At 55.9% G+C, this 13,133-nt stretch overlaps 2 protein-coding genes across 2 annotated transcripts; one reads left to right on the top strand and one right to left on the bottom strand.

Moving 5' to 3' along the window:
- Window positions 1-1,278: 1,278 nt before the first annotated feature.
- On the top strand, window positions 1,279-8,734 carry LOC107321669 (ectonucleoside triphosphate diphosphohydrolase 8-like). The gene is made up of 11 exons (XM_015878815.2): window positions 1,279-2,276; window positions 2,688-2,823; window positions 3,588-3,705; window positions 4,333-4,483; window positions 5,293-5,452; window positions 5,962-6,195; window positions 6,638-6,910; window positions 7,277-7,387; window positions 7,666-7,803; window positions 7,878-8,065; window positions 8,462-8,734. The coding sequence occupies exons 2-10, from the start codon at window positions 2,698-2,700 to the stop codon at window positions 8,058-8,060; spliced, it is 1,494 nt and encodes a 497-aa protein (XP_015734301.1). The 5' UTR covers window positions 1,279-2,276; window positions 2,688-2,697; the 3' UTR covers window positions 8,061-8,065; window positions 8,462-8,734.
- A 13-nt stretch (window positions 8,735-8,747) lies between these two features.
- LOC107321667 (ectonucleoside triphosphate diphosphohydrolase 8-like) lies at window positions 8,748-13,052 on the bottom strand. The gene is made up of 9 exons (XM_015878811.2): window positions 12,857-13,052; window positions 12,570-12,687; window positions 11,816-11,966; window positions 11,410-11,569; window positions 10,872-11,102; window positions 10,199-10,462; window positions 9,959-10,069; window positions 9,535-9,672; window positions 8,748-9,348 (listed from the first exon to the last, which is right to left on the bottom strand). The coding sequence occupies exons 1-9, from the start codon at window positions 12,947-12,949 to the stop codon at window positions 9,139-9,141; spliced, it is 1,476 nt and encodes a 491-aa protein (XP_015734297.1). The 5' UTR covers window positions 12,950-13,052; the 3' UTR covers window positions 8,748-9,138.
- Between the last annotated feature and the right edge of the window lie 81 nt (window positions 13,053-13,133).

The following is a 13,133-nucleotide window of genomic DNA, read 5'->3' as shown; positions in this document are numbered from 1 at the left end:
ACCTGGACCAGGTGGCACCATTGGTGCTGTGGCCATGGTGGGAGCCCCAGGCTCTGGGTATGGGCTGTGTTTTCCAGAGCCATCCTGTCATGAATAGATGTCTGGAGCTGCCCACACATAAATCCAAGTCTTGCAAGAACTAACTGGGGGCAGCCACTGTCTGCTGTGTTTGCTGAGGGAAGGGAAACAAAGGGCCAAATTTTGGTTGGGTTTTGAGGCTGAGCACAACCATCTCAAATATCAGCACTCCATCTCTGCTGAGCACACCCTTCTGACATCTTCTGCCCCCCAGCCAGGCTGCAGCCATGGTGCCAAGCCATGCGGCACAGCTGCGGTGTGCGCTGCCACCCAGGGCTGGTGTCTGGGCTGCCTCATCCCTTTGAACCCCTGAGGCTGGGGTTTGTGGGTGGGACAAAGCCTTTACCAACTCATCTCCATCAGCTGCTCTCTGTACTTGCCTCACCAGCTTTTTGCAATGCTCAGTGCAGAGGGTTAGTAACCCTGGCAGCAAGCCTGGGTGATTTCTTTCTTTCAGCAATTCACTTCCACACATGTAAGGGAAATAGAGCTAAGTGGGCAGCCCCTGCCCATGCTTTTATAGACCACTCCCTCAAGTGGCATCACTTTCTGGCATGGAGTCAGGGCTGTTGTCACCACCCAGACCCTGGCTGGGACAGTGACACCAATGAGAAGGTGCCCATGGGCAGGTGCTGGGGGAACCAGCCTTGTGCCTCCTGAGAAGGGGCTGGTGCTCAGCCTAGAAGTAATGATCTGATTTGATTACCCAGGGTGGAAGTGAGCCCACTAACAAAGGAGGCATGGATGTGCCATGCTGCACGCTAAGGACATGATGCAAGTTTGGGAAGGGTTCTATACTTGGCCCCCAGTTCAGCCCCGCACCCCACAGTCTCCTGTTCCCGATGTGTCTGCAAGGAGAGTTGTGTCAACAAGATCACTAAGCCCTTTCCTGTGACTTGCCTCAGGATTTTCTAACTGAGCTATTTAATGACAGCGTTCCCACTCCCAGCAAAGCCTCTGCCCTGCCCTGTCCCTGCCCAGAGCTGTGTGCCCGCTGCAGCCCTGCCCCAGCCCTGCCAGCCCCCGGCACCAGGCAAGCTGTTTGCTCAGGGACCGTGCAGGGGAACTGGTTCTCCTGCCTTTGCTTCTCCAGGTTTCCTCCCAAGACTCATCCATATTTCCTCCTAGGGGAAAGGTGGATGCGAATGGAATCAGGGCTGGTCATTGTTCCCTGTCCTGCCTGGGGATGGGGCTCCGCTGCTCAGGAAGCCCCATCCTGTCTGCTGCATGGACAGCAGCAGATCTTCAGACCCAGGAAGGGAGAGGACACTCATCCATTCTCTTCCAGTGAAGCAACCAACCTGGGTCCGAAGGTTGTGTGATGGGTGGGGATGAGAGCAGAGCGGTGCCACAGTCTGAGCTCTGGGTGTCCCACAGCAGCACGTGGCAGTGAGGGACACCGTGGTGACAGGCTGGGCTGTCTGTGCTGCAGACAGAGAGCTCAGAGGTGGCTGAGCCCCCAGATTCACAGGATGTTACATTGGGGCACACAGCCATAGGGCAGAGTGCTCCGGGAAGGTCGGACAGTGCAACAAGAGCCAGCACCTCTGTGTTTGACTCAGCTGAGATAAGGCACCCAGAAAGTGCGTCTTTTTACCCTAACGAGCCCCGTGACAGCCAGGTCACCCACAGGGAAGGGCTGAGTGCCCCAGCTGGGCCATGCTGATGTCCTGCCCTGCCCCCAGGGAACAATCCTGGGACCCCCAGCAGGACCACCCTCCTGTTCCTTCAAGAGTGTGTGACCCAGGGCACTGCAGACTGGAAACATCACTCTCACCTCTTATCCCTGCTGAGGCTCAAAATGAAAGTGTTAGGATTGGTGAGAGGGGAGAAAGAACGGAAGTGTATGTGTGAGAGGAGAGCAGAGGAATAAGGGTTAACCATGGTCAAAGACAAGGTGTGACCCAGCTGCTGAAGGACTCTTCTACATGATTCCATTCAAATGAGGAGGAGGAACTTACTGGGCAAGGGTAAGGTGTCAGAAAAATGCAGAAGGAGCCGGGCTGTAAATACACACATTAATCAATCAAGAGTTTTCTCTAACTTTCTGATGAAGTCTGAGGTAAAATAATGGGGAGATGACCTTCAAGCATTGTCCACTTCCAAAGGACATAAAGTGGAGCCCCAGCTGGGCTCACTGCAGGCAGCAGAGGAGCCCTGAGCCGTGGTGAGGACACACAGCAGCTCCGGAGCCACAGGTGAGCTGAGCACATGTATTGTGAAATAGCATCACTGTCCCTTTCTGCAGTATCCCCCAGTGAGGTTTGTTGTGAATTCCCATGTCCCCCTCTGTTTGGTGCAGGGTTTTTGTGCTTCTCCCAGACCTGATCCTTTCCCATAGCCATGAGCTGAGTGGGAGTGGCTGTGAGGAATGGAGGACCACTGTGACCCCACCGCAGTTGTGCCAGGCTGCTGGGGACCTGTCCCTCCATCCACAGCCCCACACTTTAATCCTAATACTGCTGCTCTCCTGGGAGATCTCATCATCCACTGAGGACCTTTGTGCCTGTGACAGTGTCAGCCTGGGGAGAGCTTTTGGGGATGCTCTCTTTGCAGCTCCTGCTCCCATCCAGCCATGCCACCCACCTTGTACCTCTCTGGGTTTGCAGGTGCCTTCCCATGATGTTCATTAACAAGAAGCTCTTCAGCACTGCCTTGCTCGGGCTGCTGGTCACACTGTCCATCATCGCCCTCATCCTCAGCCTGGTGAGGGTTGAAGATGTCACCCTGCCACCCACAATCCAGGTGAGCCAAAAGAGGGTCCCTGAACAGCCCTGGGGAGGTGAGAGCCCATGGCTCTGAGGGTCAGGACCGACAGTGTTGCTGGGACCTGCCGTATCTCAGGTGGGTGGGTGTTTCACTCCCAGTTAACACAGCCTGGGCAGCCGAGAAGAGCCATCTCTGAAACCCCCTGCACACTCACACGTGGGTAGGGCAGAGTTCTGCCCGCTCCCTCTGCCCCGCAGCGCAGCAATGCAGCGCGATGCACCTCCACGTGGCCTTTGTCCCCACAGCTCCCCGGGCTCCATCCCAGCTGCTCACACAGCAGCACTGCACTGCAGCTCCTCCTGATCCCCCATCTCACTTCTGGGAGCAGCCAGGGCCGGGTTCCCTCATTGGGTGGAGGTGTTGGGCTTTGGGGGGCTGGTGGTGCAGCTGGCTGCTCTCAGGCTGTATAGGGCTGGGGAGCAGGGAGTGCTGAGCTGGGGAGCTGCTGGCCCAGGGGTGGGGCTGAAGCAGACACGAGAGGTATTCAACCAATAAAGAAAATAAGAAAGCATGAGGAAACCAACAAATGCTTGTGTAAGCTGGCATGACTGAATGGACCTCAGCAGGGGGAACTAAAAGTGTCTGCTGCTGTGATAAGTGCCTGTGCTAAGTGCATGGATGGGATATGTCCTATTGCCACTGCGCTCTGCCTGGTGCACACAGCCCGACCTCACAGAGCTGCTTTTGAGGCATGCCCTGGGCTGATGAACCTGGCATGATGTCTTGGTTGTTCCTTCCAGTACGGGATGGTGTTTGATGCAGGCTCATCCCACACCTCTCTGTTTGTCTACGAGTGGGACTCGGACAAGCAGAACAACACCGGTGTGGTCAGCCAGACCTTGTCCTGTGATGTCCAGGGTCAGTATTCCCTGGGCAAGGGCTTGCGTGGTGGGTGGGTTGACCTGGCCTCCCCCTCCTTGTCCTGCCCATGACACACAAAACCAACCACTTGGTGGGACTGAAGTGTTCGTGGTCTTCCTCTGGATTTCACCCTCCACTTTGTACTGCTCAAGTTGTCCTGAGGGGGGAAGGTCTCATCCTGACACGGTGTTTCTGGGGGGCTGTGGTGGGGACCCTCAGGTAGCTCTTACTCTTTCTGGTTGGTGCATTGGCTCACGCAGTGCTTGCAGATGGCAGGTCCCACTGCTTCTGTTTTCCACTTATTGGGCTCTGCTTTGCCTCTGTGATCTCTGTGCTCCTGTTCTGGCATCCAAAGAGGATGCAAGCCTGGGCAAAGCCTTTAATCCCAGTGATGAAACATGGACAAGTGTTACACACCTGCTCAGGGCTCAGTTAGGAGTGCAGGTACTGTGGGCCAGCCTAAGAGGTGGAGATCATAACAGATCTGTGAGCCAGGTCCTGCAGGACCGGGGGACCCTGATAAAGAACCCTTTCTTGCCAGGAGGGGACAGATCTCACTGCCCTGTGTTCTCCCACTCCTTCATCTGTTCCTCATCAGCCTGTCCCAGCTTGACTCTCTTCCAGGGCCAGGCATATCAAGCTATGCCGAAGATCCCCCGAAAGCTGGTGCTTCCCTAAGAGAGTGCCTGGATGAAGCCCTGAAGGTCATTCCTGCTGCAAAACAGAGGGATGTCTCAGTTTACTTTGGAGCGACAGCTGGCATGAGGCTATTGAGGTACTGCTGTGGGGCTCAGGGCCGGTGGGGCAGTGGCACCACATCCTGCGTGGGGCTGAGCTGTCAAGTGCTCCCAGCTCTCCTGCTGCCCTGAGCCAACTCTGGGCAGGGGACAAAGCCGGCCCGTGGGTGGCTGAGCTGCTCTGGGGTCACAGAGGCTGCCCAGAGATGGCCAGGGGCATCCTGGGACCCCACAGCCCAGGAAGGTCCTGTGTCTGCCCAGATGTGATGGTGGGAGGGCAGGGCAGAGGCAGGAGGCAGAGGTGATGTGGGACCTGGCCTTTCCCCATCCGGTATTAACTCTCTTCAAATGTCAGTCTTCATTTCATGGCTCTTGGTTTTATGGTTACATATTTCTAACATTATTTCAGTGCCTTGGCAATCTAATCCCTCCTTTGGGTCATACCCTGAGGGTTACTTGTTTCAGAGAGTGAGCACAGCCCACAGCCCCACACGCTCTGCCCCACTCAGGTCTGAAGCTGCTCTGGCCCCGTCCTGGCAGAACCCCATAGCTCAGCAGCCAGCAATAGGTGTGTGATCACCTGTGACCCTCAGGACACTTGAGGATGGCACGAAGCTGAGTGGTGCAGTCATGTGCTGGAGAGGAGGGCTGCCACTGAGAGGGAGCTGGTCAGGATGCAGAAAAATGGGGGGGACTCTGCCATAGAATGTAGTGATGCTTTAAATGGGGTAGGTTTAAGTTAGATACAAGGCACAAATTCTTCACTATGAGAGCTGTGAGGCACTGGAGGCTGACAGAGCAGCTGTGATTGTCTCATCATGGGTCCAAACCTTTGAATCCTTCTTAGGGAACAGAACAGCTCAGCTGCAGACCAAGTCCTGGCTGAAATCGCTAAAACCATACAAGAGTATCCTGTGGCTTTCTGTGGGGCTCAGATCATTACAGGAGAAGAGGAGGGAGCTTATGGTTGGATCACCATCAACTACCTGCTGGAGTCCTTCACCAAGGTGGGAGGGGTGAAATGCCCAAATCTTTGCCAGCACAGAAGGAAGGGTCTCTCAGCAACGATCTGGGGGAAGCAGCCAGTTATCCTCTGACTTATTTACAGTGAAAGACAGGGGAGAAGTCAGGAATGGGGGTGTTCCTGCTAAAAAATGGGGGCACCTCTTTGCACCACGTGGACATGGAGCCTCTTAGGGACCATGCAGCCCAATGAGGACAGTCTGCTCCTGCTTTGCCTCACTGTCCAGGGAAAGTCTGTGTCCATGTCCACGTGGTGCTGGGAGGCCTTAGTTTGGGTTCCACATGTCACTCAAGGAAGCTGGAGCCAAACACCCTGCTCTCTTGCTCCCAGTGGGACAGTGGGACCTCATGTACAGGAAGAGCCAGCTAAGATCCTAAATCCACCAAACTAAATAACAATCCCCCATTGACTTACATGGGCTGAAAATTTTGCTGAGAGCAAGTAATCCCAGCTGTCTCACAGTCCTCTTCCTCTCCTGCTTTGCCTTGGCAGTACTCCCCAAAAGCACACACGTGGGTCCATCCAGAGGCAGCCAACAGTTTTGGGGCTCTGGACCTTGGAGGAGCATCAACTCAGATCAGCTTTGCCCCCAAAGGTTCAGTCATAAAATGGAACGAAACCTCCACATTCACGCTGTATGGATACAACTACAACATCTACACTCACAGCTACATCTGCTATGGGCAGAACGAGATGTGGAAGCGCCTGGCAAAGGAGTTAATTGTGGTGAGAGGAGAACAGGGGGGGGGAATTGGATTCTACTCTTGTGATACCAAACACTCTCTTGTTAATGTAGTAAAAATATAAACAGATAATGCTCATTCAGAGAGGCATCAATAGAGACTGAGAGCTGGCAAAGGCTCCCTGGATGTGGGCAGGCAGGTGTGGGGAGGAGCACAGCAAGCATCAGAAGTGAAGGTTTGTGAGGGTTTGTCCAGATTTGTGCATCTGTCTCACGGGAGGGTGCAGAAATGTCAGGGTCAGACGCTTTATGGAGATGCAAAGTGACATTTCCACAAGCAGGAACATGAGAACATTTGACCAGGTGCAGGGAAAAGCTTCCTTCCCAATAATGGTGGACAGATGCTGTGCAGTCTCCACCACTGGAGTCTCCTTGAGGTCTGTTGGAGGCTGCAGCCTGCAAATCATTGGATTTTGCTGTTCTCAGGAGTCGTCCTCCAGCACACTAGTTGAACACCCTTGCTACCCCAAAGACTACAAGGAAACCATCTCGCTGTCTTCCTTCCGCACCAGCCCCTGCACCAACCAGAGTGACCCACGTCTGCCTCTTGATGACAGAAATGTGACCCTGGAGGGCAGGAGCAACAGCAGCGAGTGTTTGGTTGCCATCAAGAAGCTCTTCAACTTCTCGGCATGTGGACAGAGCCAGGACTGCTCCTTCGATGGCATCTACCAGCCCCCCGTCAGCGGGCAGTTCTTTGTAAGGCAAACCCCGTCCTCCTTCCCCCAGCTCTGTGTGTCCCCCTGGCGCTGTGGTGTCCTGCTAAGCCCCGTGCCACTGTCACCTCCCTGCAGCAGAGCGGGGGCAAGCAGCACCCATACTGCCAGTGCCCCAGGGTGCACCAGAGGTTCCAGGCTGCTCTCAAAATGGGACCCTTCTAATAAAACAGATGCTTAGTGAGACCCCCAGCCATCATCTCTTCTGTGACAGAGATAGTGTAACAGGGGTTGGGTAAAGCTGGGGCAGACCCAGTGAAAGCCACCCATGCAAGCAGGCCTTCCTGCTTGGAGGGAGAAGGGCAGCCCTCATTGTAACTCACTGATATTTCTACCTCTTGCTTTTCAGGCCTTTTCTGCTTTTTACTACAACTTCAAGTTTCTCAACCTGACCGAGGGACAGTCGCTGGCCACCGTCAGGGACACCATTGAGCGATTCTGTGCAAGAACCTGGGAGGATGTATGTTTCTTGTTATGGGAAGCTGTGGGGAAAAGCAAATGGGTGGGGGAAGAGCTGAGATCCCAAGAGACCCCAACCCTACAGCTGTGCCCTTGAGCACTTGGGGCTGTGCCCGCTGCCCTGGGAGCTGTGCCATGCCTTGTGTCCAAGTCATTAATCATAACATTAAAGACAATGGTCCTAAAATGGAGCTCTGCAGACCCCTACTGCTGTCTGCTCACTAACGAGGAAATTGCCCACAAATACCTTTGTTTCTTCCTCTAACTTGCTCCTCCCAGCTGTCTTCCAGTTACCCTGAGGAGAATCCTGAGCGACTGCCTAAATACTGCGCCAACGCCAACTACATCCTCACACTCCTCCTCGATGCCTACAAGTTCAATGAGACCAGCTGGAACAACATCTTCTTCCAGATGAAGGTCAGCAGGGAACTTGGCCAGCAGGTGGGAACGTGCAGCACGGGGTTAACTCAGCATCTCCTCTCCTTGGGCAGGTGGGGAGCACCAACGTGGGCTGGACTCTTGGCTACATGCTGAACCTCACCAACATGATCCCAGCGGAGGCTCCAGTGCGGGTGAAGGGACACACACCCTCCCTGTGGGCTGCAGCCGTTGCCTTCATCACCCTCACCTTGGCTTTGGGGCTTGTTGCTCTGGTTGTGCTTTTGTGGACGTAGGAATGGTAACTTCTACTGCACTGAAGAACCAAGGGTTGGCTCATAGAACTGTCATAGAACCCCAGATATGCAGGCAGGCACCACAGGAGGTTTCCTGAGGATCCCCTGGAGGGATCAGCCTCCACACCACAGCCAGGCCAATCCGCCTCCATTAATTCTGTCAGAGATTTGTCCTCCACCCCACTGGCTGGAGAACGGAGCTTGGAGAGCCAGGAAGGTCCCTGCCAGCTGTGCCAGTCCGAGGGCACAGAAGGCTCTGTGATGCCCCACCTGGCTTTCCTTACAAACCTATTGCCTGGGCTCAGGTGCTGGCCTAGGCACTGAAATGCAAATTGAGCATCCACAGCCAGAAAGGTCCATCTCATCGTCTCATTTCATCTTATCTCTTCCTTTTCTTGCAGGACAGAGGGATCATTATTCCGCAGTGCCCTATGGATGCCAGGCTGCAAGTGCAGCTGGCTGCAGATCTTGCTGAGCTGGATCTTCCCCATGGCTGTGCCCTTACCTTTGCCTTTGGTTCTGCTCACTCCTTATCTGCCCTGTGCATGATTCACTTTGTTATTTGCTGGGAGCACGTCTGCCTCCCGGCAGCACGGAGCTGACCTTTGCAGTTGTTGCAGAAAGGCAAGCACCCAGCCGCTCTCGTTATTCAGAAGTAAACACTGGAAAAGGCAGTGAAGATGGAAATGCTTGTTATTTTGTTTTTGTGCTGATAAGATTTTATTGCTTCCGCCTCAGAGGTAAGGGCTGGTAATGACGATGGGGACACAGGGGGATGGGGACAGAACGATGGGGAAGTGTTCAATACTGTTGCTGCCAAACACATCTCTTTCCTGCCCCTTGGGTCCCACCGTCTTTAGCTTCTCCAACCAGCACTGAGGGCAAAGGAAAACCATAGAGCACACAGTTATAGGGAGGCTTTTCTAAGGCCTGTGCTGCTCCCAGCTCACCAGGCAGGTTCCTGCATTACAAGTTTGCAGCTCCAGGACACAGAGATGCTTCCCCCAACAGCAGCTCCTTGCACAAGTTTGGCACCAGCAGCACCAGGCGGCTGCAGCAGCCTCTGAAGCCAGCAGTGCTAGAGGCTCTCATAGCCAGAGGAGTCCTTCCAGTAACATATGGCTGCGATCAGGCAGAAGATGAGAATGACTGTGATGGCAAGTATGACTGTGGCTGCTATCCATCTGCTTTTGGGGAGCAATACAACTTTCTGGGGGGTCTCTGAGGGAATCATGTTGGTGAGATTGAGCATATAGCCCAGAGTCCAGCCAACATCCACATTTGAGACCTGTGCAGGGAAGAAGAGGAGACAGAGAAGGAAGAGAGATGAGAAGGGCTGCAAAGTAACAGACAAGCACAGACATGGGTGGTGGACCGTGCCAAGCCATCATCCTGCACCCCAGGGACAGGGGCAGGGCAGGCACAAGCACGCAGGCTTTGTGAAGCAGCTGTGAAGCTGAGGGTGCCTTCTCACCTGCTTTCGGAAGTGGATGTTGTGCCACGTCCTGTTGTCGAACTTGTAGCCTTGCAGCAGGAGGGTGAGGATGTAGGAGCTGGCTGCACAGGAGTCACGGAGGTGGGTCTTGTTCCTGGTGGGAAACTCCTTCTGCAACTGTAGATGAGGAAGAGCAAGGTGGGGCTGCATGTACAGAGCAACGCTTGGTGCACCCACATTATAGGGAAAGTGCAGCCAAGAGCAAAGACCTGCAGAGCAAGGAGCAGGTGGGGGGATGCTGCCTGTTCTCCCACCCAGCACAGAGACCACTGTGCTCCATCCAGCTCCCCCAGCAGCCCTTCCACACAGCAGAGGACGGGCTGCAGACAGAACACCAAGCCACGCGGCGCCCAGGCTGAGCAAGACAAGGGCAGGGATCAGCAGCTCCCGGGCTGGATCTCACCGTCATCCAATTTCTGGAGCAGAATTTCCAGAGAGTGTCATTAACGGAACTCAGGGACGGCTCTTCAGTCAGGTTCAGGAAGTGCAGGTTGTAATAAAACGCTGAAAAAGCCTGTGGGTATTTACAACCAAAGGAGGAGGTTAATGACACACCCAGGCTCCTGGCACCCTCCTACCCCTCACTTGGGGTGCTCTGCTTCCCCACACCCTCAGCACCACCCCACGGTCGGAGGCTTCTTACAAAGAACTGTCCCCGTACGGGCGGCTGATAGACCCCGTCGAACCCACACGTCCTGTTGGCCCCGCAGGTGAAGTTGAAGAGCTTCAGGATGGCAGCGCAGCACGTCGCAGGGTTCCCTGTCCCTGTCACCGTGAGGACCTGTGCAGGGCTGAGCATGCTTGGAATGGGGACACAGGGACTGTCATAGATCGCTGCTATGGTGATGTTCTCCTGGTATCCCTTGGGGTAGCAGGGCTGTGATATCTGCTGGGCATACAAGCTGTCCTGTTGAAAGAGAGGGAGCTGTTAGCATCACCCTGGCACTAGGGCTGAGGATGGAAAGGAGAGAAGCAGCCCACAGACGCTGCCTATTCAAACAACTGGACGCAGGATGCAGACACCCTGCCATCACCCTGACTCCACTGCCCATGGGGTTACATCTGCACCAGCGCAACACCATGCTATGGGGTGCAGACACAGAGTTGTAGGACAGCCAGCAGCCTGATTTCACCCTGGCTCATTCCTTCCCTAGTGCTGGGCCATACCTGGGTGGCCCCACCATATCAGCCCTCACTGGTGCTTGCACAGCAGCACTCAGCCCCATGGTTGTGATACCCAGCGTGTGCTGCCTGCCTGGCTCAGTGAAACCATGGCTTTGGCTGCAGCAGAGCAGCACAAGACTGAGGGCAATTACCTGGTGTAAAGATGCCAAGAGCCTCTTCAGGACTTCCTTCAGTCCATAGCAGAGGTAGCTGTGGGTGTAAACTGAATGGTTGGTCCCATATAGCCTGAGGAGGGCTCTCGTGTTCTCGTCATCAGTTGTGGTCCCAGGTAGAAATGTGATCTGGGTTGAAGCCCCACCGAGGTCCAGAGCTCCGACAACATTCTCCACTGGAGGGTGGGTCCACTCACCTGCGAAGGAGTACTGCCCCACACAGAGAGTTACTCACAGTGCATGGACCTGATTCAGGGTGAGCCCAGGGATACTGGATTCCCTGAATGAACTGTGGTGCAACAGGGAGGAGGGAACCACAATCCACAGGCCCCTGGGGCTCCTCCAGACACTGCAGGGGCTGAAAGGCCTCCATGTTCCCCTGTTTCACCATGAAGCAGTGACTGATTCCCAAGGGGTCCCAGCCTCAATGCCCAGTAGCACTGGGGAGGCTCAAATGCAGCAAGATCTCCCAGTACAGCGAGACCCTCCTGCTACCTGCCCTCCCACCATCCCGCACCTTGATAAGTGTCTCCATCAGGTAGTTGACGGTGATCCAGCCAAAGGCACCCTCCTCATTCCCAGTGAGGATCTGAGCTCCACGGAAGTCCACAGGGTACTCACGAATGGCCTTGCTGACCTCAGCAAAGACCTGCTCAGCTTTTGTGCTGTTCTGCTCCCTGCCAAGGGAAGGAGGGAGATGCCGGTGGAGGGATTGTGGTGCTGGCAGCAGACGTGGTGTAGAACCACAAAGTCACTGTTTGCCCATCCCAAAAGGCATCAGAAATACCAGCCAGATTGGCAAAGTGCCACTTCACCTCGCAATATAATCTCACCAGCATCCCAGACCCGCAGCAGCTGTGACTGGGGCGCAGTCTCTGAGGGCTCAGGGCTGTGGGGTGCAGGGATGCAGGCAGTGCCCGTACCTGAGCAGCCTCATGCCCGCTGTGGCCCCCAGGTAGGTGGGTGTCTCCCGCTGCTGCTCTACAGGGATGATTGTCATGGCCTTGGCCAGGCAGGGCTTCAGGCTGGCTCCAGCCTCAGCGGGGTTATCTGCATAGCTGGAAATGCCAGATCCTGCAACAGAACAGCCTGTGATGGAGCCAGCCCAGGAGAACAGCAGAGTGAGGGCACCTCCTCCCACCCCATGCAAAGGGCTCTCTCTCATCCTCTTAGGCAATGCCCAGAAGCCACAGAAAAAGCCCAAAACTCTGTGTGAACAAATGGAAAAAGACAGTTTTTAAGTCAGTGCGGATAGGAGCCACAAGCAAAAATAGCCAGCAGAGACACAGTGAGATCTCGTGAGTTCTGCAGAGCTTCCTGCAGACCCTGTGAGAAGAAGTGTAAAGAGATGTTCCAGGAAGTGGCTGCAAGAGTTTCACATCTAATGGCCAAGGCTGCAAGAGTTTCACATCTAATGGCCAAGGTACAAAGTGATGCACAGCAGTGGGCTGCACAGTGGCACCGGGTCCATGAGCCATGCTAACTACAGGCTGAGCTTCTGACCCACCTTCGGGCAGCACAGCCCCCAGCATTATGGGGACCCTTAAACCACAGCTGCTCCTCTGCCAGGCTCCCCCGACCTCTTTGGGGCCGACTCCGTTTTGCCCAGCACAGGCTGAGGAGCTCAGGTTCCCCTCTGTGCTGCAGGAGCCGGAGCAGCCACGTGCCGGCACTCACCGTTCACAGTGCAGGACTCCACCTGGGAGACGATGCCCGTGCCGTTCTCCTTGTCTGCCGGCCACTGGTAGACGTAGAGCGCCGTGTGCGTGGAGCCGGCATCGAACACCAGCCCGAACTGCGGAGAGATGCCGATGGGATGCGGGGTGCCGGGGCGCGGATCACGGCCGTCCCGCAGCGCCCTCCGAGCCCCAGCCCCGGGACCGCGGGGTGCGGGCTGTCCATGCAGCGCCGCCGGCCGAGCAGCACCGGGAAGGGCGGGCGGCATCCCCGGCCCGGACACCTACTTTCTTCCGGACGGGACGGTCCCGTTTCGCGGTCAGCACCAGGAGGAGCGCGGCGGTCACCAGCACGGCCAGCACGGCCAGCACGGGCCGCATGTCGGACGCCCCGTTCGGCCGGCACCGAGCGGCGCCTCCGGCGGAACCCGCGGGGCAAAGCGAAATAGAAACACGGCCCGGCTCCCACGTCCGGGTCCCGCCCAGCCCGGCCCGGGGCGGGCGCTCAGCTCGGCCCTGAGCGGGGTCAGCGCTGCGGGGCGGCGTGGAGCTGCGGGAGGAGCTC

Source organism: Coturnix japonica, chromosome 17, assembly GCF_001577835.2.
Source record: "Coturnix japonica isolate 7356 chromosome 17, Coturnix japonica 2.1, whole genome shotgun sequence".
In the NCBI taxonomy this organism is placed as follows: Eukaryota; Metazoa; Chordata; class Aves; order Galliformes; family Phasianidae; genus Coturnix; species Coturnix japonica.
This window is presented reverse-complemented; position numbering and strand designations above follow the sequence as displayed.